The 25,425-nt window shown below is 57.3% G+C and overlaps 3 protein-coding genes across 7 annotated transcripts in view; all 3 read left to right on the top strand.

Annotated features, from left to right (window-relative positions):
• Positions 1-56: 56 nt before the first annotated feature.
• Positions 57-5,948, top strand: CNPPD1 (cyclin Pas1/PHO80 domain containing 1). The gene is made up of 8 exons (XM_071435121.1): positions 57-279; positions 460-562; positions 2,421-2,502; positions 3,067-3,187; positions 3,276-3,404; positions 3,582-3,643; positions 3,893-4,010; positions 4,510-5,948. Exons 1-8 carry the CDS (start codon positions 211-213, stop codon positions 5,140-5,142), a joined length of 1,317 nt encoding a protein of 438 aa, XP_071291222.1. The 5' UTR covers positions 57-210; the 3' UTR covers positions 5,143-5,948.
• Positions 5,949-6,034: 86 nt separating this feature from the next.
• On the top strand, positions 6,035-11,368 carry SLC23A3 (solute carrier family 23 member 3). The gene is made up of 12 exons (XM_071435119.1): positions 6,035-6,987; positions 7,254-7,414; positions 7,830-7,924; positions 8,249-8,322; positions 8,619-8,800; positions 8,957-9,080; positions 9,395-9,542; positions 9,623-9,876; positions 10,066-10,171; positions 10,246-10,413; positions 10,616-10,711; positions 10,879-11,368. The coding sequence occupies exons 1-12, from the start codon at positions 6,880-6,882 to the stop codon at positions 11,208-11,210; spliced, it is 1,848 nt and encodes a 615-aa protein (XP_071291220.1). The 5' UTR covers positions 6,035-6,879; the 3' UTR covers positions 11,211-11,368.
• A 1,582-nt stretch (positions 11,369-12,950) lies between these two features.
• NHEJ1 (non-homologous end joining factor 1) overlaps positions 12,951-25,425 on the top strand; it is a 42,045-nt gene continuing 29,570 nt past the window's right edge. For 3 of the 5 annotated variants that reach the window (XM_071435127.1, XM_071435129.1, XM_071435131.1), the window contains exons 1-5: positions 12,951-13,068; positions 13,613-13,798; positions 14,644-14,853; positions 17,290-17,428; positions 18,911-18,969. In XM_071435127.1, coding sequence (XP_071291228.1) covers positions 13,613-13,798; positions 14,644-14,853; positions 17,290-17,428; positions 18,911-18,969 — 594 coding nt within the window. In that variant the 5' untranslated portion in view covers positions 12,951-13,068. Of the gene's footprint in view, positions 13,069-13,612; positions 13,799-14,643; positions 14,854-15,932; positions 16,267-17,289; positions 17,429-18,910; positions 18,970-25,425 lie in introns of those variants that run through there. The other 2 variants (XM_071435128.1, XM_071435130.1) reach the window with 2 other exon arrangements.

Genomic DNA, 25,425 nt, shown 5'->3' on the forward strand with positions numbered 1-25,425 from the left:
GCGGCAGGGGCGGGGAGCGGCCGCGCCCCCGCGCCGGAACAGGAAGGGCGGCAGGGCGGGCCGTGGCCAACAGGCTGGGAGCGGCTTTGAGGGCTCCGCTCCCGACGCTGCGCCGGGCCTCGGCCTCGGAGCGGACCGGCACCGCGCCCTCACAGCCGGCCCCGTATCGCCGGAGGGGATCTGTCAGCCCCCGCCCTGCGAGCGGGCAGGATGGAGCTGGACGAGCTGCTGCTGGACGAGGAGGGCGCCTTCTCCCTCAGTGGGTTCCAGGAGTTCACGGTGAGTGTCCGCGGCCCAGCCTGCTCATAGCAGGCCCTCGAGGTGATCCCGCTATCCGCCGCTCCCGGGGGCCCCGTGTGGCCGCACGCCCCGGCCCGGTGTAGCCCTGAGCTGGGGTGGGGTGGAAGGCGCGGTATGGGAGTGCTCTGGCCTTCCTCACGTTCCTCTCTGTGCCCACAGTTCCTGCCCAGGCACCAGCAGCTGAGCGAGAGAGTGCGGAAGCGGCTCTATTATGGCTGGGACAAAGACTGCAGCCTGGATAATCTCTCCAGCCCTGTGGCAGGTGGGTTGCTGATTGTCCCCAGATGGTAATGCTGAGTCAAAGGGGTTGGAAGTAGCCCAAGGGGCCGAGACCAATAGGTCACCTGCTACCTCCCCAGCGCCAAATCCCACCCCTGCCCAGCCTTTCCCACTCTGTACGACACAGCAGGGCAGGATGCCAGAGCCTCCTGGTTTCTGTTCTCTGTTTTGTTGTCCTGTCTGGTTGTTGTTGCATTTTTGACATCGTTATACTGGTGTATAAAGTCCTTTACATTGCTTGTGAATTCCTTGGCAGAGCAGGTTGTGAACTTGTTCTTGCTCAGAGCTGTCTTAGATAATTGCTTGTGCTCTGCAAAACACTCAGGGCTTTGTTCAACTTTTAGTTGTGAGCACCAAGATGATGAGTTCTCGCTGTGTTTGTCTGAATCACGGGTTTTTTTTGCCTGTCAATTTGCAGTGTTTTGGGGAGCAGAAGGGCAAGGCTGGGTTAAGGCTGAAGAACTCGTGCAGATGATGGTGGAGAGGAGTGGAAAAGGGCATGCAGTGGTTTGCTAGAGGGCTTTCACTGTGTGGAGTTCTCAGCATTTCCATGAGCTGCTTGCTAGGGGAACAGTCTAAAGTTGCCAGGAGGCTGTGTGGGATGTGCCTTGGTGAGGAGGAAGGAAGATGCTGAGCATGTGGTGCCAGGGCAGCCCCAGGCAGAGCAGCCAGCTGCCTGGGCACTGCTGGGAGTCACGAGTTCCAACACAATCAGTGTGAGGGAGGCTTGAGGCTGACGTTACACCAGAGTGCAAGGTGGGATTGTTCCATGGATGGAAGTTCAAAGGGTACAGTCATGCAGGAAAACTGTTGGGGGCTATTAACTGTAAGGATTGCCTTGCACTCAGGAAATGCTGTGGTTCCAGCAGCTGGGGGCAAAAGTGGCACATGGAGAATGCGTCCATGGGCTGCTCTGCTTTTACAGCCTTCCTTCACCAGCTGCTTTCAAAAAGTGAGGCCCAGGACTATGACATCTGTTTTGGGACACCTGTGTACAGGCATTCTCTTAGTTGCTGGAGAGACATAGAAAAGAGGGGTACAATGATGCTTCCCCTGGTAGCTGGAAATGCAAGGCTGCTGGGACAAACTCTGCTCTCAATTCTGTCAGCCAAGGGCTCAGAAACAAAATGAACTTTCCTGTCTAAAGCACTTCCTGCCTAGCATCCCACTGTGGTGCTGCTTGGGATGTTCCAGGTGGTCCTGTTGCATAGGGAAGTGAGATGGGAGCTGCTGGAGCCATCTGCCAGTATGTCAGTGTCTGTGCTTGAATGCTGAGGCATGTCCCTGAGTGCAGGGAAAGCAGGCTGGGCTGCAGTTCCACCCTGTCAGTGCTTTGGTACCTGTTGGTGCCTTCAGGCTCCTGGTCACATGGGTACCTCCTACTCCATCATCTCAGGGTGCTGTAGGGTGAGCTGGATCTGTGCTGATGAGATCTGGAGGGTGAAGATGCTGGTGGTTGGAGGGGAGCAAAGCACCATGAAGATGTGGTGTGACATCAGGCCCAAGAAGCAAGAAGGCCTCCAGAAGGGTTGTCTGAAGTCTTGCAGGGTGAGGGCAGGATGTTCCTCTGCAGCTGACTGCTGGTGGTTCCCTGTGACACAGACCTGCTGATCTGGCACTGCCGCAGGGCCTTGGTCACTCACATCCTCTTCCTGCTGTGATTTGCCTGCCCTGTGTGTTTGTTCCTCACTTGTCCCCGACCTCTGATAAGACCTCATAGTTTAGTTTAAACTTGAAGGGCTGAGCAAACACCAAGACATAATGGGCTTGTAGGGAGAGGGGAAAGGTGGGCATGGGCTGGACCACATGGCAATAACTCTTTTGGTGCTTTTCTGTCCTAGATATTGCTGTGGAGTTGCTGCAGAAAGTGGCTCCCAGTCCTATCCGCAGACTCCAGAAGAAATATGTGTCTCACGTATCTCGGTAAGAAGCAAAACCTGTCCCTTTATGTCCTGTGTCAGAACTTGGAGCTCTGGTCTTACCTGTGACTCACTTTGTCTCCTGGGCCAGCCACTGGCTTTCTGCCTAGGCCTGATTAGTGTCAAAGAGAAGCTGGAGTCACGGACAGCAGGCACAGTGAATTCCTGATGCAGCTGGCTTCGAGTTTATCCTGCTCTCTGGGGTGCATATGTGCTCTTGTTACTGGGAATCTGTACTGGCTGCATCTGCAGCTCCCTGGGTAACCAGATTTGAACCTGGAGTCTCCTCTTGGCAGCTGAGCCCTCGCAGCATGCCATGCTGCAGGCAGGGCTGCTCAGTTTGGAGCTGACTGTGCCTGGGAACAGAAACCAGGGCTTTCTGCTCCCCACCCTGCATCCCTGGCACTTTCTGTTGCTGCAGCTCAGGACAACTGGCACAGAGCTGGCAAGGCTGTGATCTGTCTAGCAATTTGCTAAATCTTCCTACTGTCTGCACAGGGAGGGAGCAGCCAAGTTGTGTCCTGGTGCCTGGGATGTTTGTAGCATTGGCTCTTGTCCTGTCCTACAGGGAAGCTTGCATCTCGCCCTGCTCCATGATGTTGGCCCTGGTTTACATTGAGAGACTCCGGCACCGGAACCCTGAATACCTCCAGCAGATCTCCTCTTCAGACCTCTTCCTGATCTCCATGGTGAGCAGTGGGCAGGGGGGTAACTGGGCTGGATGGCGGGAAGTGAGCATGCTGGAGGCTGAGATGCTGTCCTTTATGCTGCTTTCAGATGGTTGCAAGCAAGTATCTGTATGATGAGGGTGAGGAAGAGGAGGTGTTCAACGATGAGTGGGGAGCAGCAGGGAAGGTGGACGTCCAGACCATGAACACACTGGAGATGAACTTCCTGAGCGCCATTGTAAGTGAAACTGTAACTGCTGCCAACTGTTTCACAGAGCAGGGGAAAAGAGACATCGAGGGGAGTCTGGATTTCTGTTTTTCTCCCACATGCTCCCATGAAGGGATAGAGAAAGATGTGTCTGGGTGCTGGGTGACCTGCCCTGACGGCACTGACCTTTAACTGCTGTCCCGGCAGGACTGGAGTCTCTACACAGATCCTCGGGAGCTGTTTGAAGTGCTGAGCTGGCTGGAGGGACGGTAGGTGTCTAGGGTGGGGGGAGCCCTTTATCTGTATTGCAGCCTGGCTCTGCCCCTGCTTGGAGATGACCCTGCTGCAGTGCAATAAGAGGCTGGGCCACCTTTGAGCCTTAGCTAGGCTCTGCAGCTCCTTTCTACAGAGCTTAAGCAGGGACTTCTCCAAACCTGCCTGGGCTGAAAATGCTTTTATGGGGAAGGTCCATATCGTGTCCATCATTCCTTTTTGTTTTTTTTTTTTCTTTCTTGCAGTGTGGCTGAAAAACAGGGCATGTGGCGTGGCTGGTTCACCTACACAGATCTGTGTGTCCTCATGGAGCAGTCCATGTGGCAGCATGTGCTGGGCCAGTTCTACCAGCAAGTGGTAAAGGTAAGGGCATAGGAGAGCAGCTAATTGCAGGAAGATGGGACCCAGCAGGCTGTGGATTTGGAGCAGAACCCTCTTTTCCAAGAGAACAGCATCTTGGTTTATTCTCTGTTGAAAAGGGAAGCTGTCAGAAGATGCTGATTTGCAGCTGCACTGTCTGAGGCACTGCAGCCTGGTGCTGGGTAGTGTGTCCTGTGCTAGACCACAGCCCCATAAGTCGTGGTGCAAGGACATGGTGGTGGCATGGAGGCAGCTGGGTACCAGCTAGGGCTTTGAACAGGAGCTGTTGGCTTTTAGCTGGGGCATTTTGGTTTGTGATATTTAGGCCCAGCTTTGGGCAGGCTGTGTGCTGCCCACTGTTAGCAGTGGCTGCCTGCTCTCGGCATACAGCCCTGGAGCTGGTGATGCTTTTTCCTATCACGGCTGCTGGGTTGATCGTGGCCATGCTGCATCATGGCTGGCAGGGGGTGTCTGGGCTAACATTTGGCTTCTTTCTCCCTAGCTGGCCTGCCTCCTGGGTGTGGTGTACCTGACGGGCTTCGCAGCCATCTTCGCCTCCATCGCCGTGGTGCACCGGTCTGTGTGCCTAAGGAGTGTCAGCACTGCAGCCCCCCGGCCTGTGCTGTTCCCCGAGGAGGGGAGGTGCCAGCTGGATGCCCAGTCAGCACCAGCCCCTGGCCAACCCCAGCCCGAGCTGCCCAATGTCTCCTCAGCCAGCTGCACCCGTTGCCTGGGGGAGAACGAGACGACCAAGGAGCCCCATCGTGGAGGTGTCACAGCGACTGCACTCTACCTGTGGAGCAGTGTGATGACGGCCCTGTCCTACCCAAAGGCACCTGATCTGGCCCAACACAGGCACCTCCCACATGGTCCTTTCCGGAAAGTGCCCACTGCCTGTGAGAGATCCAACCATACCACCCCCCGTGCAGCCCCCAGCCAGCCTGGCCCTCTTGGACTCGCCGTGTTCCCGGCCCCCCCGGTGCTGCACTGCCATGCTTGCTCAGCCACTGCGGGCCCCACATGGGATGCAGCCCCCAACCGTGAGGACTGGCTGGACCCCCTGGGGCTGAAGCAGTGCTTCTTGCATACTGCAATGGATCTCAGTAGAATCAAGAGCTTCATTTTTCCCAGCTAGGAATATAGGACAGCAGCCCCTTTTCCTTTCCCTTCTAGTGTGGCACAACTCACTTCCTTGCACTTCTGGGACCCCTGATCCCTGGAACTGCATGGGGCTGAAGGGCCCTGCATTACTTTCAAACCAGCACTTGTGTCCCCCCACCTAGGGCAGGGATGTTCTTCACTTGGGGCTGCTGGGACAGGTTGGCATAGAGCTGGCTTGCTGGGGTGGGAACTTAATAGCTGGAGGGTAAATATGGGTTGCCTTTGGGCTGGGGTGCTTGTGCAAAGGGATTATTGTACCTCTTCCTGTAGTGAGTGGTGTTGGACAGAGGTGGCATATGGGATGTTGGAGGCTGGGACTGTGTGTGCAGGGTGGAGGGGCTAAGGCAGTGACCCCAGTGAGAAGGTGGGGTGCCTGGGGTACGGGAGAGGAGGTTGAAGGAGGTGGGAGTGAGCAGTTTTTACATTGGGGGGCTGTTAGGCCACTTCTTGGAACTTGCAAGAGTGACACCAAGCAGGTACATTGATGTGGCTGTGCCCCACTGGGCTTGGTGGGGATGAGGTGGGGTTAGTGCTGAACTTCCTTATCCTGCTTGTGTTGGGTGTTTTGAATCTGGGGTGCTCTGTGACCCAATCCCAAACCCCAGCTGTCTGTGTCTGAGAGAAAACAGTGCCTGACTGCTCCTCAGAGTGGGAAGAAGGCACCTTGTCTTGCTGACCAGGCCAGCTCATCATGCCCCTTCTTTTTACTGTGGATTTTACACCTGTTTTTCACTCTTTTGTAGATGCAAATCTCTTCCAATAAAAGTAGTTCTTGCTGTGTGCCTGTCTCGTCCTGCTGAGCTGCTCTATACTGGCAGCATGCCTGCCCCAGAGCAGAGCCATGTTCATGCAGCTGTGCCTGCTCCTGCAGCTGCTGTGCAAGACAGTGTGCAAACCCTAGGTGCTGCCAGTGAGCCCAGGAGACCTGCAAGGCCTGTCCTGCAGTCTGTCTCCTGACAGGAGGGATATCAGGTCTGGTGCAGGCAGGGACAACAGGAGAGAGGAAGATCCCCACCCTTGGGAATGCAGGGAATGCCTGTTCTCTTCATTGCTCTTTGCTCTCCAAAGCTTTACCTGTTAATGAGTGAGCCTTGAGCAGCACGGGCTTGACCAGGTCACTGACACAGCCACCTCTGCCCCGTGACAAAAACACGAGCATCCCTTTCCAGCCAAGCAGGCAGCTCCTGTCCCTGGCATCCTTGTCCAGTGCAGGATTCAGTACTCTCCTAGGAGAATAGGGGATATAACAGACACCCACTAGAGACCAGGCTGCACCAGGAGGGCAGCAGATGCCCCTGCAGATGCTGGGGTGCAACAAGCATGAGCAGGGCATACTGAAGATGGAGGATACTGCTGGTGGGAGTAGTCTAAGCACATGGAGGAAGAGGTGTCAAGGCTGTGGCCTACCCAGTGCTTGCCCACAGAGGCAGTGATGGCACCCAGGCTGTGGGTAGCTGGCATTGTAATAGTGTCTGATGGCCTGGTTGTGGCTGCCTGTCACCTGGCCCTCATGGTGACAAACCAAGGTGACACTTACATTCCTGGCCACAAAGGCAGATAACTAACCAACTCAAGTTAATGGCTAACCCTGGGGCAGCTCCTGCAGAAGGTGGAAGTTCAGCCATGTGAGGATTTGGGAGGAGCTCTTGGGGGTGGGAGCCTGCCCAACCTCTGCAGCGAAAACTGGGAGCAGTGTGGGGAAGGCAGCAGCATGAATGGGGGCCGTGGCAGAGCACCTGGAGCTGGGAGCCCCATGCTCACATCCTGCTCCTCCCAGAAGATGTGCTCCTGGATGATGAGCTGCTGCTTAGCCCTTCAGGTAAGGGGGGACCACAGTGAGCAGCCAGAGAGATGGGATGATGAGGAGAGGGCTGGGATCTTCTCAGATTGCAGGGCAGGGCTGCATCCTGCCAGGAAAAGGGTGTGTAGGGCTCTGGTCAGTGTGGCTGGGAGAGGGGTGGGCAGTAGTGAGTGCTACCCAGGTGGTGTCAGTGGGCATCCACCCTCTCAGGGGGCCTGGGCATGGGGAGCTGCAGCTCTGGATGTTGCAAGGAGTTGTGACTGCTCCATCTCTTCCTTGCACAGCACCTGGCTGTGCAGACCTCCTTGCTCTGCATCTTCCACCTCCTCCTGCTGCCCACCCTGCCCCAGGAGCCACCTCATGCCCACACCACCAGCAAGCTGCTGGCACGAAGCCTCTTTGCCTGCGGCATCTCCACAGTGCTGCAGACCACCCTGGGGAGCCGGTGAGCAAGGGAAGTGGAAAGGGGCACAAGGGAAACCTCTTTGTGCTGCATCTCTGCACAGTTGTCACAGATGTCCCCTCCTTCTCACACACACCTCTAGAAAAACTTTCCCTCCAGCTTCTCACTGCCTTGCTCCAACATCATACACAGCTCCTTCACACCATCTGATGCCTGTACTGCCCACACAGGCTGGGTATGGGATTCAGCAAAGCCTCTGATACCTGCATCCACTCCATGTGCTGTCACTTGGGATGTACTAGGGCGCATGTAGAATATGGGGTAACCCCCTGCCACTTTGGAGTTCTTATCTGCTTCCCTTCCTGCCCCTGTTCCTCTGGCAGCCTGGGCTTTTGAGCAGCCCTGTTCCCTTCCCTGTCCTTCCTCCCTAATGTGCCGTTGTTGTCCCCTTCCTCAGGTTGCCGCTGGTTCAAATCCCATCCTTTGAGTACCTGGTCCCTGCCATGGTGCTGAGCTCCCACCTGTCCCCTGGCGCCAGCACAGACAGGAATGGTAAGCACAGCCCTGGAGCCTGTGTCCCTTAGGGCCTGGGCTGTGCTGGTGCCAGGGGAATGGCAATGATGGTAGGTGGAGTAGGGATGAGGGGTAGCAAGGGGTCCTGCCTGCTGGCCCTTCTGGTGATGCTGCACAGCACCCTCCTCACTCCTGAGTGCACTTGCAATGTATCTGGTCACTTCCCCAGGGCCAGGGTTTATGGGGATGGAGATGCTGGCACACTTCCCCTTCTGCAGCCAGCCACCTTACTGCAGCCTCTTGGACACAGCTCCAGAAGCCCAGGATCCATGCCTATCCCACCCTTCCAAAATTCCCTTCCAGGCACAGCCATGGCCAGTACGTGCCTTGTACCTCATTGCAGAGACACAGGGAGCTGGGCTGACTCACTGCAAGAGGTGGGTGCTCCTGTGCTGGAATGGGAGTCCCTATCCTGCTCCATTAGCTTTCCACTTGTCACCCATATCCCTGCACCCCCAGTCTCTTTTCTTGGGATTTGCCATGAAGAGAGTTGTGAAGGCAATGGGGATCATGATGCATGTCCATGTATATGTTTCTCTATGCTTGGGGTGAGCAGAGCACATGAAACAAGCGCTTGTTCCCTGCTGCTGGGGGAGTGGGAAAGGGGCCAAGGGAAGGTGATGGACTGCTCTCCATGTACCCTGCCCCACAGGCCCATCCTTTCTTCTTACAGGTGTCTGGAGCAGTGCTGATCTCTGGGCTGATTCAGCTGGTGCTGGGAGTGTCTGGTGTGTGTGGGTGGGCAGCACGGCACTGCGGGCCCATGGTCCTGGCCCCCAGCCTCTCCATCATTGGGCTCTCTGCATACAAGGAAGCTGCTTTCTTCTGCTCCACCAACTGGGGAGTAGCACTGCTGTATGTGAGCCCAGGGGCTGTAGTGGTGGGCAGCTCCTGGGCCTTTCTTTCATCAGCAGGACGGGGGGGATGGGGCACCCCTGCAGTGCACAGTGCACATTTGGGGCCTCATCAGTGACTGTGATGCTGTGTGGTGACCTGTGCTCACTCTCCTAGGCTCATGCTCCTTGCTGTCACCTTCTCCCAACATCTGCAGTCCTGCCGCCTGCCCTTCTGTGCCTGGCCCCATGCCTGGGAGGGCTCCACAGAGTATTCAGCTCCCACCCTGCGCACATTCTCGGTACTGTGGTTTGTCTGCTCTCTTCACTGTCACCAGGCCTCTCTCTCCAAGCCTGGCTCTTTGGCGTGGGGTTAGGGGAGACCTGGAGCACAGGGAGGCATGAAAAGCTTGGGTGCAGCTCCCAGAACATGGATGCTTCTGGGGAAATGTTGAGGACCTAGGGTGTTGGAGCAGAACAGCTTGGGATGCTTCCTGCAGGGGTAAGGGGAGATGTGGCATGACTCCTTGGGAGATGCGTGGGGACAAGGATGGGGTGCTGCCAGGACAGGCAGGGGAGGAGGGTCCCCTGCTGAGGGTCCCCTTTTGCCTTGCAGGTACTGCTCTCATTTGCTGGTGTCTGCATTGTCTGTGCCATCCTCAGCTACTTCCACATTCCCTGGGAATCACTGGATGTGACCATGGCACAGCTGTCCTGGGCCAACAGCACTTCCAATGCCCCTTGGATCCGCATCCCCTATGCAGGTGGGGGGCAGCAGGGTTGAGTGCAGACATCCAGGTTTGGACAGGATTTCTCTCACCTGTCCCTTTTCCCTCTGCTGCAGGAGCGTGGAGGTGGCCGCTGCTCACGCCCCGGGCGCTGGCAGTGGGCATCGCCATGGCCATGGGCTGCAGCATGAACTCTGTGGGCTGCTACGTGCTGTGTGGGAGGCTGCTGCGAGCCCCCCGGCTGTCCCCCCACGCCTGTAACCGGGGGCTGTGCATGGAAGGGCTGGGCAGCCTCCTGGCGGGACTGCTGGGCACCGCAGGGGGCACGGCCTCCAGCATTGCGAATACCTGTGCTGCTGGCCTCACGCAGGTATGCCAAAGCAGGGGGAAATGGGTTGGCAGGGGATGGGGAGGCAGTCGAGCACGTGCGCAGGACTTGTAATTGCCAGGCTGCCACCGAGCCAGCGCTGGGAAAGGCAGGTGTGTGTAGCAGAAGGGGCTGGGAGACAGAGCAGGGGGTGATGCTACCCATCCTCACTTTCCCACTCTTCTTTCCCAGGCTGGCTCTCGCCACTCAGTGCAAGTAAGCGCCCTGCTGTGCATGGTGCTGGGCCTGTCCCCGAGGCTGGCAGGGCTGCTCACCCATGTCCCACTGGCAGTTCACGGTGGGTACCCCGCCCTGCCCCTTGCTGTGGCGCCTGCAGCCTGCCTGGCACCTCCTGACTCCTGCCCCTCGCAGGAGGGGTGCTTTGTGTAACCTACGCCGTGGCTGTGGGCACGGGGATCTCCTACTTCCAGTACACAGACATTGACTCAGGGAGGAACATCTTCATTGTTGGCTTTGCCATGTTCATGGCACTGCTGGTACCGCGCTGGTTCGGCACGGCTCTGGCTCCCCTGGCCACAGGTATGAGCGACATTCCCCAGGCAAGGCAAAGCCTTGAGTCCCATGGCACGGTGAGCACACATCTCCAGTGTTCTGGGAGGCTGGGTCAGCACATGGCAGCAGGCAGCTACCTCCTGAATCCCTGATTCTGCCATGGCTGCTCATGCCCCTTTTCCCTGGCTGGGCTGGGACCTCCTGGCTGATTCTGGCACTGTCCCTGCAGGCTGGGTGCCACTGGACCTCCTCTTCCTCTCCCTGCTTATGGTCCCTGTCTTCTTAACTGGCTTCTTGTCATTTTTTCTGGAGAACACGGTTTCAGGTGAGGGGCTGCCCTGGATGCTCTGCATATGCCCTGCTCTGAGGACTGCATCTGTCTATGGGGCAAACCATCAGCTCTGCCTCCAGGCAGTCCTACTAAGCGTGCTGGGGCTGGTGTGGGGTAGGAGGAAGGGACTCCCATTTCACTGCCTACCTTCCTGCTTGCAGGAACACTGGAGGAACGAGGGCTGCTTCCTGAGCAGCCATGGAAAGCCAGAGCTGGAGACTGTCACCTCCATGGAGAGAGAGGGGAAGCCAGCCAAGCATATAGGCTCCCCACTGGGCTAAGGAGGCTGCTGCCATCTTCCTGCAAAGCCTTTCCATGCTGCTTCCTCTGCCCGAGGAGTGAGGAAGAGGAGGAAGGCAGCTGTGCCACTGAGGAGGGGACTGCTGGCCCGGGGGAAGGGACACACCTGCTCCCCAAACCCAGCTCTGGGGAGCTGCAGCCAGCAATAAGGCCAAGCCAGACAGACGTGCCTGCCTGGCACACTGTGGCCTGACCCTGTCGTCTGGGGGTGCCTCGTGTGAAAACAGGGCTGTGCCCTCAAGGCAGCTTGTGAGCCACTTTGCTCCTCATTTCTGAAGCCCTCCAGGACTGAGCTTCCACCCTCCTAACACAAACCTAATTTCCCTGCTTGAGAGCAAGATATAAAAACCTTCAACCAACTTTGCCTTTTCCATGGATTTTCTTTCCAGGTGGGATTTACCTATGGACTCCCCTGTTGTCCTGAGGACTGTGACAGGAGGGCAGGGCCACCTGGTGCCACTGCAGCTGAGGATGTGGGTACCTGTAAAATCCACCATCACTCTGTGGAGATGACATGGGGAGGATTCAGTGCTTTGGTCAGCCCCAAAGGACTGTCACTGTGGCTATGCTCACCTGCTGGCACTGTGCTCAGGAATGACTGGCTGTCCTGCTGTGTCCCTGCCATGTCCCAGTTGTGCCTATGGCACCAGGTATATACCAGTGCTCGGGCACTCCAGGATGCTCCAGGCTGGGAGTGCAACTCAGCTCAGTTTCTCAAACAATGAACACCCTTTCACCTACAGTCGATAGTCCCAGTAGTGCTCACCATATAAATGCCCCCTAGGCATTGCTCTTGTGACTACAGTAGCCAATAGTGGATTTCCCTGAAGAACATCATCTCCCTCCACCTGGTCCCAAGGTGAAACACCCAAAGATGGGTGCAGGGTGGGAGGGATGAGGTGGCACTGTGTGTGCAGATCCCTAGGTGTGAGCTCTCTTTCCCCAGCTTGCTGTGACCCCCACAGCTGTACACAGCAGGATAATGCCCAGCTCATCCTCATCCAACTAGCACCCCCACCTGACCTTAAATTTCAGCTGTGCCTGAAGTCCAGCTGGGTCCTGCACTCCAAGCCCGATGATGCAAGCTAGTCTGTCCTGCACTGCAAAGTCCTTGCCTACTCCCTGTTCCCTGACACCCTGTCAGGATGCAAACCCTGTGCCATGACCACACTGCCCTGGGAGGTGGCTGTAGCTTGCATGCTGGGGAGAGGGGTGAGTGGAGGGGTGTGTGCAAAGAGTGCAAATGGGAGACTCAGGGGCAGCGCATCAGGAGCAGTGTGTCGGCCCAGCCTGGATGGCCTCAATGCATGGTGTGCTCGTGGGGGATCACAGTCAGAGAATGGGTGATGAGGTTTGGAAATCAGTGCCTGGGGTTAGGGTGGACCTCAGTGTGGAGGGAACTGGGGTGTGTGGTGTGCCAAGCTGGCACAACGCTGCTCTGTGCGCAGGCATGGGGTCAGAGGCACTTGCAGCCTCAGCCATGCAAGGCTCACTGTGCTGCAGCGGCCGAGTCCCGCACCCCTGGCAGGGCAGCGGGGCGGGTGCGTGCCCTGCCCGTGCCTGCCCCGGCACCTTGGGGCTCAGGAATAGACCTGGGGCCAAGGAACAGGAGGAGCCCCGCGCTGCCGCTGCCTCTCCGGCTGTACAGGGCGCTGTACCCGGCTGGGCACTAGTGCCGGGACATTTCGCAGCAGACGCGAGCGCACAATAAAATCCGGAAGTATTTCGGTCCCCATCAGCATCTCGCCCGTGGCACCCGCTGCGGCAACCGCGGCCGCTCTAGAGGGTCAGCCCGCTCGGCCCGCTGTCCTTGTGAGCAGGCAAGGGAACAGCAGCGCGCTCCGGGCACTGTGGGGAAGCGATGGCCGCTCCCGGAGCGCAGGGAGCGCACATCCCGGCGTGCCCCGGCCCCGCACGCCGCGGAAGAGAGCAGCATGCCGGGAGCCGTAGTCCGCCCTGCCCCCGGCCCGGCGCCGCTCGCAAGCCCGAGGAATTTTGGATAAAAAGCCCGAGCCTCTGCATCCCCCGGCCGCCGGCTCCTTCTGCCCCGGGTAATGCTGCGGCTCCGCAGAGCCCGAGGCCGGCGGGCAGCCGCGATCGCTGGGTCCCCGAGTGTTTTGGGAGCGTGGAGCCCGTGCCAGGGAGGAGCGGGAAGCGGCAGTGGTGTCCCTGCCGGCAGGGCTCGCCTGGAGCGCAGGGATGGGATGCCCCAGCAGGAGGAGGGTGCAGCGCCCGGCTCCCCGCCCGGTGCCGGCAGGGCAGCCTCAATGCTCATTTGGGCGTAGAGGTCTTGCCGAGTTAGCGCCAGCAAGCAGCGGATAGCCCGAGGAGCCAGCAGTTCCACTGCCGTGCGCCTGCTGGAGCGTCTGGGGGGCTTATTGTGAGCTGCGGCAGGACCTACCCTGCAGCAAGCTCCCCAAACACATGCCCCAGCTCTGCTGCTTGCATGTGTGGCCAGAGCTGGCTGAGTACCCTCAGTTCTGTGCTGTCGGGTCACAAATGGGCCAGCCGGGACTGCCGGTCCCTTTAGGCCACCCCAGGGACCAGGTGTGCCTGGGCAGGGGTTGAGGCAGAGACCTGGTTGCTCTCTTGCAGATGGAGGGCTCCGAGGAGCTGGAAAGCAGCCTCCTGACCCAGCCCTGGGCTTCTGTTCGCTTTGGTGAGTCCAGTTTTCTTGCCAAAGTGTGCTTCAGGGATACTGGCTATATCCTGCTGATCTCTGACCTCAGCAGTGTCTGGTACGAGAGTGCAGACGCCGAGGCTGTGGGACAAAGGTCCAAGGTGAGTATCTGAAGAGGCCAGGGGCCTCTTTTTCTCCTCCCAGGAGCTGACATTCCAGCATAAATTGCTTGGTGACACAATGGCTGCTGGGTCTGACTGGGCTCGGGTGCAAATGCCCAACCTGGGAAGTCCCTGTGCGTCTCTGCCCAAGCCCTGTCACCCCACTTGGCCAAACACCCTTCTCCTGGGAGAGTGGGCCACTCTGTTTAGCATGCCTGGGGCAGCCAGGTGGGTCTGCATACAGAGGCTGGCACAGTCTCTTCACTTGTGGGCTGGATGGGCAGCTGGTTTCCCCAGGGTCAATGTACTAAAGAGGAGCTGGAAACAAGGCTGCCTTCTACTCATGACAGAGAGATTCTGTTCACATTCATAGCTAGTAGTCTCTCATGGGGCATCCTGTCAGCTTGGCCCCCAAAAATGCATGGAACTGTGCCTCATCTCCTCGGCCCATGTGCCCAGGCCCTCATGTGCCATTGGAGTGGCGTGTTCCTGTGTCACATAATGCTGAGTGGCTGGTGGCAGGAGGGATGGGAGATGGCTGCAGCTCTGGCAGATTGTCCTGCTGTGCGCTCTCAGCCAGGCTATGGTGCTTGTGGTGGCATGCAGAACAGATGTGCTAGTGCAGACTGCTGCACCCTGCCCATCCTGGACTGGCAGGATAGGGGAATCTTCCCAGCATGGCTGGCTTGGGAGAATCAGTGAGGAATGTCATGTCAGCTGGAAGCCAAGGCCCAGGGGTGGTTTTTTGCTGTGGAACATGCAGTAGTTTCACTCCTTTGGTGCTGGGATTTCTGCTGTTTTTTCCCCAGTGCTGTGCTGTGCCCCCTAACCTTGCCTTTTCCCAGGAGCTGAACAAGCGGCTGACTGTCCACGTGTCCTCCTTCCTGAACCACTTGTGCAGCTTGATGTGCCCCTTACTGGCAGGGCAGCCAGGTGCCACCACTGCCTTCTCCTGCCACCGCTCTCCCGGTAGCCTCAGACTGCACGTGAAAAGCGAGCTGTCAGGACTGCCCTTCTACTGGGACTTCCACTGCTGCCTGGCTCCCTTGGACATGGTGAGCAAAGCTGCAGAGACTTCAGGGAGGGGAGTGGCCAAAATGAAGGATTATCTCCTTAGGATTATCTCCTTAGGCCTCTCCTTAGAGGCTTTTGTGTAGTCTCGAGCCACGCTGGTGACTGTAGGTTGCCTTCTGCCTCTCCCAAGGCTTACTGTCCCCATTTCTCCCCATTGAGGCTTTGGTTTGTGCCATGCAGTTACACAGGGATGTCCCAGCACATGTTGCTGCTGGGGCATAAGTGAAATGTCCTTGTGAGAGCCCATCTGGAGTTCTGCATCCAAATATGGGGTGCTTGGCACAAGAAAAACATTGACATGTTAGAAGGGGTCCAGAGGAGAGCCACAAAGATGATAAAAGGGCTGTAGCTCCTCTCCTACAAAGACAAAGGTCTTTGTGCAATAGCAAAGGCAAAGGTTGCAAGAGATGGGATTGTTTGGCATGGAGAAGAGAAGGCTCTGGAGAGACCTCATTGCAGCCTTCCAGTACTTGAAGAGGGCTTATTAAAAAAGAGGGAGAACAGCTTTTTACGTGGGCAGATTGTGATAGGACAAGGAGAAAAGTTTTTCAACTGTAAGAGGAGACATTTAGATTTGCTGCTAGGAAAAAAGTCTCAATTATGAGGGTGATGAGGCACTGGAGCAGGTTGCCCAGAGAAGTTATGGATGTTCCATTCCTGAAAGTGTTCAAGACCAGGCTGGATGGGTCTGTAACAACCTGATCTAGTGAGTTATATCAAAAATCCCTTCCAAAGCAAACCTTTAGATAATTCTATGTCCAGTGTGGGGTGATGCCCTGCCAGCACTCTGTAGAGCAGAATGATGCTGTTCTCTTTAGGAGCAAGCCACGAAGCAGGGCACAGAGCAGCGGGTACCCCCAGATAGCCTGCAGGTGGTCTGTCACGACGGGCGGAAAAAGCCGGATTCTCCCAGCTTTTAAGGGTTTGCTCTTTCACGGGCACGTTGCGTTTGCAGCGGCAGCCCCTGCGGACCCCTGCAGGTGGGGCTCCCCCCGGGCCCTGCGTCCCTGCGCGCACAAGAGGGCGCCCGGCGCCCGCGAACCGCCCGGCGGAGCCCGGGCCCGGCACGGCGCTGCGGCCCTGCCGCCGGCGGGAGGCAGCGCCCCGCAGCCCCGGAGCCCCGCTCGGCCGGCGGGAGGCAGCGCCCCGCAGCCCCGCAGCCCCGCTCCCGCTGCCGGCCGCGGTGCCTCTGCCCCCGAACGGCTGTGCTTGGGCATGGCGGGGGCACAGCCGGGTTCCCCAGCTGCTGCGGGGGCTGCTCGCACCGTCAGGGTTGAGCTGGGGAGCCGGTAATCGGGGTCCTGGCTGAGCTGATGAGGTGCAAAGCCCCTCTTCCTGGCTGCTCCTCTACTTCATCGTGGACACACACTGGATCTCTGCAAGACACCACGGCGGTGGGAAGCAGCTGGGGTGCTGAGTGTGGCTGGTGGATGCAGTGATGGGGATCAACTCTGCCCCAGCCAGGGGCTTGAGGAAGGCATAGAGCCTACCTGGCTCAGCCCATCCCACCTCTGCTGCAGGTGGTGCACTCCAAGTGCTCCAGTGGGTGATGGCCATCACCTCTGGGCTCATATCTGGGGGTGGGCAAAGCACAGAGCCCACTGTGGACTTGCCATAGGAGTGAGAATGCTTCGGGAGCAATGCTGGGTTTGCTGTCCTCTCACCCATGGACTCAGCCTGGCCACAGAAACAAGGGACACAATAGGTTCGGGATCTCAAATACCCTTCCAGAGACTGAAGGAGGTGATAGGAGAGAGGCTGCTTTGTGTTCCTGCTGGGCCAGGATGGCCCAGCTGGGCTCTGAGACAGAGGACATGCCCAGGGCTCTGCATGAGGCTTGTGTGGCGTAAGCTTAGAGGGCACACTGCAGTGGGGGCTGCAATGGGGAGCATGCACAAGTCCTGCCTGTTGAGATCTCTTTTGCTTTTGATCTTACTTCCCTGGGAGTGCCTCTCCTGTTCATGAAGCCACAGTTTGACACCTTGGAGCTTTCTGGTTTTTCACCCAGCCATTCCCGTTTCCTGCATAGGAACGTGCCATGAGGTGTGCAGAGCCATGGGGAGGGTCTGGGTGGCACATGAGGGGCTCTCTGTTTCCTGTTGCACCCCAGGTAGTGGGTGGAACACTGCCTATCCCTGCTTCTCCCACCTAAGCTCTCCCCTGCTGCAGCCTCAGCTGTGAAAGGATGGGGTTGGGATGGAGGGATATGTCTCACAGCATCTGGCCTGCCTTCTCCCAGCTCACATCCTTTTCCCACTGGATGTGTGTGAGATGTGGGGTATTTTGTGGAGCCCTGTGTGACCTGGGCTGCAGCTCTTGCTAAGACCTTGCTGCGTGCCCTGCTCTGACCATTCTGAGGACAGCTGTGTGCCTTCCTGGACCTGGACCTTTCCTAGAGCACCCCTCCTTTGTTGTAGGTGTCCCGTCACCTCGTGCGGCCCCTGATCCAGATGAACCTGGTGCTGCAGTGCCAGGTGCAAGAGCTGATTTCCCTGCTGCTCCAGAAGGATGCTGAGATTGAAGATTACAGGGAGAGCGGGGCCACTCTCAGCAGAGGTGAGGAGGGATGCCTGGGGCAGAGAGCAAGTTTCCTCCTTAGCACTGGGCTGGCGTGCTTTGCTCCCTCTGGCTGTTACCCAGCTTGGCTTGTGTTTCATATTTAGCTAAGCCAGCAGCAAAACAGTAGCCAGAAGGCTGGGAGCAGCTCCCTTCCCAAGTGCAGTAGCCTCTGGGGTGAGCTGGGGGAGGAGCAGCCCTTGACCGATAGCTGTAGGAGTTGGGGAGTGGCCAAGGGGCTCTCCAGTACTCTGAGAGCACCTGGCTGGTCCCCAGGAGCCAGCGGGGAAGCCTCAAGGGCTGGCCCTGCAGTGGTGTCAGGCTCCCTTCCCAAGTGCAGTAGCTCACTGAGTGCTTGGACAGCACCCAGGGGCTCTGGGCTCTCCCAAATGTGGGAAGAGCAGCTGTGCTCATGGGCCCTCCTCCAGTGCCCAGCCCACTTTGCCATCAGGCTGATGGGCACACAGTAGCCCCCCTGGGTAGGACATGGGGCAGGGGGAGCCACCTTGGGGGGTGGTTTGTTCCCCACCTATGGAGGTTGGCTGGGCGCTGTTTTTTGGGTCATCCCTTGCTACTGCCATGCTTTCTCCTGCTGCCACAGGTGACACCTGCACTTCTGCAGGAGCATGGTGCCCTGAGCACGCAGAGACTAATGGGGGTCAGGCCAGGCTTGTGTATCACATCCAGGAAGATACTGTGGTCCAGACCCTGTCCCATGACTGGTGCCCCCACTACAGGAGCCTGGATCTGCCCTGTAGGTGCACTAGAGCTGCATTGGCCAGCTGCACTTCCCTCTATCCTGCTGCATGCAATCTCTGCAGGGCTTGGAGCAGCCTGGACAACCTGTCTTGGGTCCAGGCACTGATGCTGCTGAGCAGCTGGCCTCTCTTGTCCCTTACTTGGTGCAGGGCAGAAAGCTGGGAGGAAGCATTGCACCCTAGTGGCTGAGCAAATCCAGCCAGCTGCTTCTCCAGTCTACATCTTAGCAACAATGTGGAAAAATTAGTGTTTTGGACAAGGTGCAGAGCAGAATATAACAGGGGTTTGTCCCTGTCCTGCAAGAGGAGGACACAGGCTGGCTCACACCTTCATTTGAGCAGCTGGACAAGCAGTGCCCTGTCCCACAGACTCAGACAGCTTGTTCTAGCTGGAAGGTCTGGGAATGGTGTTGAGCATGTCCTGCCACCGTTCCCTACTTGGAAGTGCGGGACAAGTGTGGATGGACTATTGGCTCTGCCTGGCTGCTGTCTGCTTCAGCAGGCTCAACCATGCTTTTCCAACTTCCTTGTGGGCCTTGCACCTTCTGCTAACCAAATGATATGTCCCTAGCCCAAGAGGCCTGCTGGTGTTTCCTGCTGATTCTGGGAAGAGCGTGCTGGAGCTTTTCCCCTGCAGCATCCTCACCCTATGGTCAGGGAAAGGGGAAGCTGTGGGGGGAGGTCTGGCCCAACCTGCCCAGGCTGATCCCTGTTTCCCTTGCAGACCGCCTGCGGACAGAGCCCTTCCGGGAGGAGACGTTTCAGCAGAACTTCGTGGCTGAGGTAAGGAACGGTGCAAGTCCTCTCTCCTTTGCCCAAGGGGTGGTTTCATCAGCAGCTGCAGTGTGAGGTGTGCCAGGCTGCATGGGAGCACTGATGGGGATAGCTAGACTTGCCTAAAGAGGGGTCATGCCCTGTGGCTCTCCCACAGCCCTCTTTGTGTCCTTGCACCTCATCTCTAGGCCTAGCAGAGCAGGGAACAGGCTGACATGGCTGGATGGGAACTGCCTGGTTGCTGGGAGCTGCCAGAGGTGCGAGCCAGGCTGGCTGCTTCACAGGAGGGTGCCATCACTGGGGCATATTCGCTGTATTCACCTGCCTCCCAGACTTGCTGTGGACCCAAACACTGCTGCTGATGGCAGGCAGGGATCAGGTGAATGAGGAGAAGCCATCCCTTTTTAGTTCACCTGTTGCTTTTAGAGGTGATTTTGCAGTGACACATTGTGGGGACGAGAGCTTTTCAGCATGGTATCCATGCTCTGCCTGTCACTGTCCCCTTGGCACACTCAGCTCTAAAATCAGACGTGTGCTTTGGAGAAACTGGGACTGGAAGGAGAGAGTCTTTGATCCTTTTGCATTACTGGAAATCATCACAGAAGCACTGAAATGATTCAGACTAATGTGTCAGGGTCAGAAATGCTTGATGCCCATTATGCAAAAGGACTTGGGGCACTTCTGAGTGTTCCTGTGCTCACTGTGAAGGCACAGGAATGGGGGGCAGTGGTACCTGCTGGGGACCAGGTTGTCAGCCAGGGTGCCAGTGGTATCACACGGGCTTTGGGAGGATGGTGCTTTATGAGATGAGCTGATGTACTTTTGCAGCCAACAATAGATGATCTGCAGAGTTTCTAAAAATTAGAGATGATCCCTCTTTTATATGCAAGGCATTGCATCCAGTGCAGGCAACTTTCCCCTGGATTATGAAGGATAGAGATGAATTCACTGCTGGACTGCAACTTGAAGCTTGCCTAGGGACCAGTGATCATGACCAGATTACATTCACCCTGGGCACAGAAAGGACATTCCTAAGCAGTAATTTATATCCTTCATGCCTTGAAAGAGCTAATTTCCCAAAGCAGGGGAAAATTATGAGTGAAATCAGCTCAGAGGAAACATTTAGATAGAAAAATGTGAATGAAAATGGTGAGCTCTTTCAGAAGAATTTCAGAAGCCACAAAAAGCCACAATTCCACAATCAAGAAAGAGGGCAGCACTGGCCCAGAGCCCGTTCTGGTTCAGCAGCAAAGTGAAGGCAGCAATTAGAAATAAAAGAGCAGTTTATAACAAATGGGAGAGCAGGAGTAGATAGCAATCAATATAAATTAGAAATTATGAAGTGTAGAAAATGGGTAACAGAAGCTAAAGACATCAGGGAAAAATCATGGCGATGAACAGAAGGGAAAGGCTTTTATTTAGTGTAGCAGGAGAAAACCCCAAGCTCCCAGCAATAGGATAAGCTTATTAGTAGACAGAGGTGGTAAAATGATTTATACTGGACCAGACATGGCAGAAGCAGTCAGTAAATGTTTCAGTGCTGTTTCTGGAAGGGTGCAGGCAGATGTGCCAGGATAGGGGGATGGTGAAGTGTCTTTGTAGAAGAGTCATCTGAACAACATCTGCTAAAGATGAACATCAGGCTTGAAATTCAGAGTCCTCCAAGAGCTGGTCAGGTCTGAGCCATGGGGGAAGGTGCAGAGTGGGCAGGAGGGGAGTGAGGCAGAGCCTGGCAAAAGCAGCTGGTGTGGAGCACATCTGGCACAGGCTGAAAAGATGGGATGATGGTTGGTGCTGGGTGTCCTGACAACAGTCCAGGAGCAGTGTCTTGGAGCCAGATAGGGAATGGAAGGCTCTGGGAGATGCTGCCCCTCTGCATCCTCTGGTAGCCAGGTCTGAGCACTGGCTGCAGGGGAGAGGCTGGTGGAAGGATGCAGTTGTGCACTTGGTCTGCTGGGAGGGTGTGTCCTCTCTGCATTTGTACCATTCTTTATAAACCCACTGATGATGCCATCTTGCAGCAATGAGCTGTGAGATGCAAACAGCTGCTGCCTTTGGTTTGAATGTGGTACCCTGTTGTTCCTTCTGATGCCTCCTAGGTCTTGTGTTAGTGAGAAACACCAAAAATGGCTTTTCAGCTCTTCACCACCAAAACTGGCTCTTCACCCCAGACTCTCCTCTCATCTTGCAGCAGAAAGATGGTCTGGGTGACCTCATTGTCTCTGTGCAGTTACTTCAGAACCTCCAGGCCATTTAACACTCTGTTGTCAGCTCCTAAAAGGAGCAGCACAAGGAGCTGGGGTCCCTCAGGATGTGCTGTGGGGAGCTGGGAATGCAGTGAGCAGCTCCCATGTGTAGGTTTCCAAAAAGATGCTGGACAATCAGCACAGAGTCACAGGAATGAACTGGGGAGAGAGCCTGGCATTGAGGGCTTGGAAGGGAAGAGCTCTGTCTAGCTTATCAGGGAGAAAATTGAGAGTGCCTTGATCGTGGTCTGTGTGGGTCTTTACAAGGAGAAGAGGCTGGCTGGTGAAGGGCTCTCTTTAATCTTGCAGAGAGCACTGGAGCACGAGCCAGGCACTGGGACATAGAGCCAGGGAATTTCAAGTTAGAATGGAGGCGCTTGGGTTTGCTCCTGCCAGTGACTGGGGCATGCTCCCAAGGGCAGTGGTTGATCCTCCATCTCTTAATGTCTCTAAAAGTGGGCTAGGAGCCTGCCTGGAAGAAAACCAAGTTGTTTGGTTTGGTCTTGGTTGAACATCAGTGGACAGGAGGTCAAGAAGAGAGATCTATTTGTCCTTCCAGTATCTCCATCTGTGAAATGGGGCTGCAGGTTGTGAATGTTTGGTTGTGGTAAGCACCTCTTGGCTGGAGAGGGATTGTGATGATGTGGTACAGGGCTGGATGTGGGCAGGTGCTCCACAGCTTTTCTCACTTCCCAGATATTTGCTGTACCCCGCATGGAGAGGAAAGGACCTGTCAGTCCCCCAGGGCAGAGCTGCAGAGCCTCTCAGCTTAGGCATGCCCTTTATCTGGGCTTGTGTGCACTTGGCTGTCCAGGGCATTTTAACTAACCATGGGGAGTTTTCCAGCAAAGCCCTGGTAATATTTATACGTTTAGGAAATGATGCTTTCACACACACAGTTTTTGGCAAGGGTTCACTGCTGAGCAGCTGCCTGGGCTTGAGCAGAGCTGGAAGGAGCAGTGGCTGTGCAGAAGCCGAGGTGAAGCTGGTGGCTTTTATTGGCAAGCCCAGGGGTTCACACCATTAGGGGAAGGAGAAGGCAGCTGGAGAGGGCTCAGTGCTTCGGGGCTTCCCCAGCTCTGTTCCCAGCAGTCTAGGACCCAGCAGGTTGGGGATATTTTGTCCCCTGGTGTCCCTCTGGTTTACAGAAATGGCCCCACAGGGCAGGGTGGGGTGGCCACCCATGAGTTTTGAGGGCCTGCTCCAGCTTGGCTACGGTCAGCGTTTCATGACACAGCTTATTCCAGAGTCTGCACTCCGACTTGGAGGGAGCAGGGTGAGCAGGTTCCTGCAGCGCCGTTCCCCCTGCTCTGAGGAGGGCAGGGACAGGTACACCGAGGACAAGCTCATGGATACCATCAGTGCAAATATAGCCCCCGTGCCCCAGGATGCTCTGCCCTGTGTATTTTTATCTGCTGTGGCTGGCCGGGGGCGGCTGCTCCGCACCTCCGCAAGCGGAGCGCGGGACCTCGGCAAACAGGACGCGGCGGGTTCACGGCTCGACCCCGGGGCCCGGCGAGGAGGAGGAGGATGTACCATCAAAACAAGCAACGCTGCAGAGGAAGATAAACAAACAGGCAGCTTCCAGTGTGGCCCCGGCCGAGGGCGAGTGGGAGCCCCGGGGCCAGGGCTGGCGGGGGTGCCGGCAGCGGTGCTGGCTGACGTCAGGGCGGCCGGGGTCAGCATCCCTCGCATTGTTTCCCACCCGGGCTGGGACCCGGGCCAGGCACCCGGCCCCCTCCCGGCTAGGGACACAGGCCAGCGGGGCAGGTGGAGGGTGGCCGGGACGCGCTCTGCAGCCGCAGGCCATTGCCACCGCGGGGTCCAGCCGGGTACCTGGCTGCTGCTCACTGCCTGCCTCCAGCACCCACTCTCTGCTTTTTAACAGGAACTAAAAATAAGCCCTGGGTAGCGGAGTGGCCCCGGTCTGGCCGAGGACGAAGGCGGTGGTGGCCTGCGTGTTTTGCAGGGTGGGGACGGCATCCCTCAAACCCACGCCAGCTCAGGGCAGTGGAGAGGAAGCAGCCCTTTGGCTCCTTCAAACGAGGGATGTTTTTAATTAGCGCAAGGTAGCTGCGGCTTTGCAGCTGCGACTGGGCCAGAGTGGGGTGATGGCATGTGTGTGACATGGACTGCGTGCACACAGGGTGCAGGGCTTGGGGAGAACATCCTGGGGGTGCTCTGCTGGGCTGGGGCCCTTGGCATGGAGCTGGGGAAGGAGCTGTGTGCTGCTGCTGTCAGGGCTAAGCAGTGCAAAATTTGCAGAGCCCTGAGCAGGTTGGCTCAGGGCAGAGGTGGCAGCATGGGGCTGGCTTGTGGGGCAGCTTGGATGAGCAGAGCAAGCTCTTGTGTGCTGCCAAGCATTTGTGCTGTGCGCCCCATGGGTGATGGTGTCTTGTTCTGGATTGGGGCCACCTGGATGGTCCTTGCTTCATTCCTGAGCAAGCTTTGGTCACATCATCCCATCACTGCCCTGGGGTCTGAGTTGCACACTGGAAATGCAGTGGGCCATGGCTGTGCTGAGCAGAGTGGGGCACACACTGCCCTGCACACACGTGGTCTCAGGGAGCTGCACACTGCTGCAAGCAGGAATGGAGCGAGGGCTGCTTGTACTCAGCGTGAGCACATGTACCAGAGCAGGAGCGTGAGAACAGCACTAGGAGTGCTGCTACTGATGGGAACAGGGGCCACAGTGCCACATCTGCTGCCTGAAGAGGACAGGGGACAGGGACTAGCACTTGGTGTCCACAGTGGTGCACCTGGGGAGATGCACTGGTGGTCATCACAGTGTGGGTGCTCACCACCGCCTGGGCACAGCCCCCTGCAGTGTTTGCCATAGAGGCCCGTGGTGGTCGGTGCTGCGGTGTTATTTATTTATTTGCTGAGGCCCCAGCAGGTGAGGGGCACCCAGCCAGGATGCACTCTCGGGGCTGCCACTGGCAGCCACAGGCCGCTTGCACAAGCAGTGAGTCAGTGGAGCTACATGCTGCTAAAACCAGACTTGGCACAGGCACCCCAGAGCAGCAGTCTGCCCAAAAGTGCCCAGACCACGGGCAAGCAGTGAGTCCCTGGCTGCTGGACCAGGGCTAGGCTGGCTGTGATTGCTCCAGCCCTTGCCTCTGCCAGGGAGTGGATGCTATCCCAAGAGCCCTGAGGGGATGTTCCTTCTGGGGATCTGTGGGTTTCACAGCCCAACCCCCTGTGACTGTGGCTGTGACACTGTAGAGAATGGGTGGCACCTGGACCAGGTACAGGCAGCTGTCTGCTTGGTTCCAGCCCACTTCGGCCCAGCATCCAGTGGTTTGTTTGGGGATGGAGGGGTGGACAAGCACCATCACAGCCACCCTCCCTGGGGTGCTGCACAGTCCTTGTCTGGCACATGTGGTCTGGCATGTATAGAGAGCCCTCCTTTGCAGCTGGGGTGCTCCTCATCCTCTCCATGCCATGCCATGCCGTGCTGTACCGTGCAAAGCTGTGCCGCACTGCTGTGGTGTGCCAGGTTGTGCCATGCTGTGCCATGCACTGCAGGCAGCAAGAGGGGTGTCACAGATCTTTTGGCAGAAGGGGCCAGACCCTGCTCCTGCGGGAGAGGCCCCAGCCTGTGCTTGGGCACTGGCTGTGCAGTGCTGCTGAGGAGCAGCTCAGCTCGGGGGATGATTGATCTCGTGTCAGCAGGCAGTGGTTTGAGCCAGTGCCAGGCCTCAGCTCAAATGGGAGCATTGAAGGGGGAGAGCCCCTTCCCCCTCCTGAAAGCAGAGCAGCCATCCCCCTGCCACCAGCCCCGGCTCTGCTCCCACATCTTGGCCATTATCAGCCCTGCAGCTGTGGGCAGTGCCCAGCCCTGGGGAGCGCCAGGGGCAGCAGGGAGCACGGAGGTGTCTGGGGTCCCAGCCCCACCATGCTGGGCTCTGTGGCTGTGTTTGGGCTAGAGGAGGGCAAAGGGGACATGCAGGGATGGTTGGCAGGGGAGAAGGTGTGGAGCATGGTCTGCCCCTCACCACTGTGCCTTGCAGCCACCTGTCCCAGCTCAGGGTATGGCAGCAGCTCCTGGAAGCAAAGGATCTTTTGAGGTGGAAAACAGGGTAGACTTTGATGAGGCACTAAAGGCACTGCTCTGTGTTAGCAAGGGATGTGGCAGCAGCTCTGTCCCCAGCTGATGGGGTTTGGACGGGGGTGTTGCCATCCCCACTGTCTCCAAGAGCAGAGGAACAGTGCTGCC

The sequence above is a fragment of the Agelaius tricolor genome, unplaced genomic scaffold (genome assembly GCF_023055355.1).
Source record: "Agelaius tricolor isolate 1412-34295 unplaced genomic scaffold, bAgeTri1.0.p SCAF_10, whole genome shotgun sequence".
Taxonomy (NCBI): Eukaryota; Metazoa; Chordata; class Aves; order Passeriformes; family Icteridae; genus Agelaius; species Agelaius tricolor.